Source organism: Penaeus monodon, chromosome 32 (assembly GCF_015228065.2).
Source record: "Penaeus monodon isolate SGIC_2016 chromosome 32, NSTDA_Pmon_1, whole genome shotgun sequence".
In the NCBI taxonomy this organism is placed as follows: Eukaryota; Metazoa; Arthropoda; class Malacostraca; order Decapoda; family Penaeidae; genus Penaeus; species Penaeus monodon.
Genome location: NC_051417.1, coordinates 26396594 through 26397709, shown reverse-complemented (window position 1 = coordinate 26397709; position 1116 = coordinate 26396594). Strand labels below are relative to the sequence as shown.

The window sequence follows — 1116 nt, the reverse complement described above, 5'->3', positions numbered from 1 at the left end:
CATGTTGTCTATTTATGATCACATATGTTGAAGTCTCATTGATCTTCATCTTTATCATAAAAGATATTTTTCCAATTTGAAAAGAAGTTCATGCATAAAATCCCTTGAGTTTCAACTTTAAGCTCCCCCTCCCCTATCTTTCTCCATATATGGGACATGGTAAGTGTGGCAAAGTCAGCAGCCAGTCTCTTATTCCCAGACTAATCTTATCTAATACTCTCAGACCTTCTTATTAAATTGTGTAGGAGAGACATTGTATTTTGTATTGTGTAGTCTGCTATGAATACAGATTTAGATTTCAGGTAATAACCATCCCTTTGATGATTATTTTTCTTTTGATAAATGCCTTTGGTGAGGACAGTGATAAAGTGGATGCAAAACTGAATCACATAAAAATGTTACTTGTAATATGTGTTTGTCTTTAGAAATATTATTGTCACTGTCATTCTGTTCTGTTTTTATAAATATACGCAAATATATTCTCCCATGCCTAAATTCTCCGTCCCCTTCTAATGACAAACTAATCTCTTTATACAGCAGACAAACAGATTTTGACAGTATATATAGATATAATATGGAGTACCTAAGTCATTAATAAAGACCCAGTTATGTACCTCTGATGTAAGATTTTACTCATTCTTCAAGTGTCAGTGCTGAAGCATTTCTGCTTTGGTGTAAAAGACATTAAAAAGTTTCCTAGACTAAAAAATATATAAATGTATCTTCATTTGTGGGCAAGAATTCTTAAGCAATGCAAATGAAGCATTTATATTTTATTGTTCTTGTTACCTGCTGATATGTGGCTGAATAATCACAATGTTTCAACAAAGACTCATAATTTTCAGACAACTGGAAATCTCTGTCTTGTGTCAGGGATGATTCAAAGAGTCATATGTTGAAAGGTAAACATGATTGAGGAAATCACATTGCATTTGGCAACTCAGTGTTGTATGTAGAGTGAATGTTGTAGGATGATCAGCAATATTTGGTTTTGTTGGATGTTCAAAATTGCTGGATGGTATTGTTATAATGGAATTTAAAAGGAAAAAAGGCTTGTTCTTTATCATGTAACTTAGATGTAGTGAAGCCTTGCATTCCTCCATCCCCAGTCCATGT

The 1116-nt window shown here is 33.2% G+C and overlaps 1 protein-coding gene across 2 annotated transcripts in view; it reads left to right on the top strand.

Moving 5' to 3' along the window:
* The window catches only part of LOC119593775 (protein draper-like), a gene marked incomplete at its 3' end in the record, with an annotated part of 60455 nt that overhangs the window by 54794 nt on the left and 4545 nt on the right, over positions 1-1116 (top strand). For both annotated transcript variants that reach the window (XM_037942796.1, XM_037942797.1), the window contains 1 exon segment: positions 846-902. In XM_037942796.1, the coding sequence (XP_037798724.1) occupies positions 846-902 (57 nt within the window).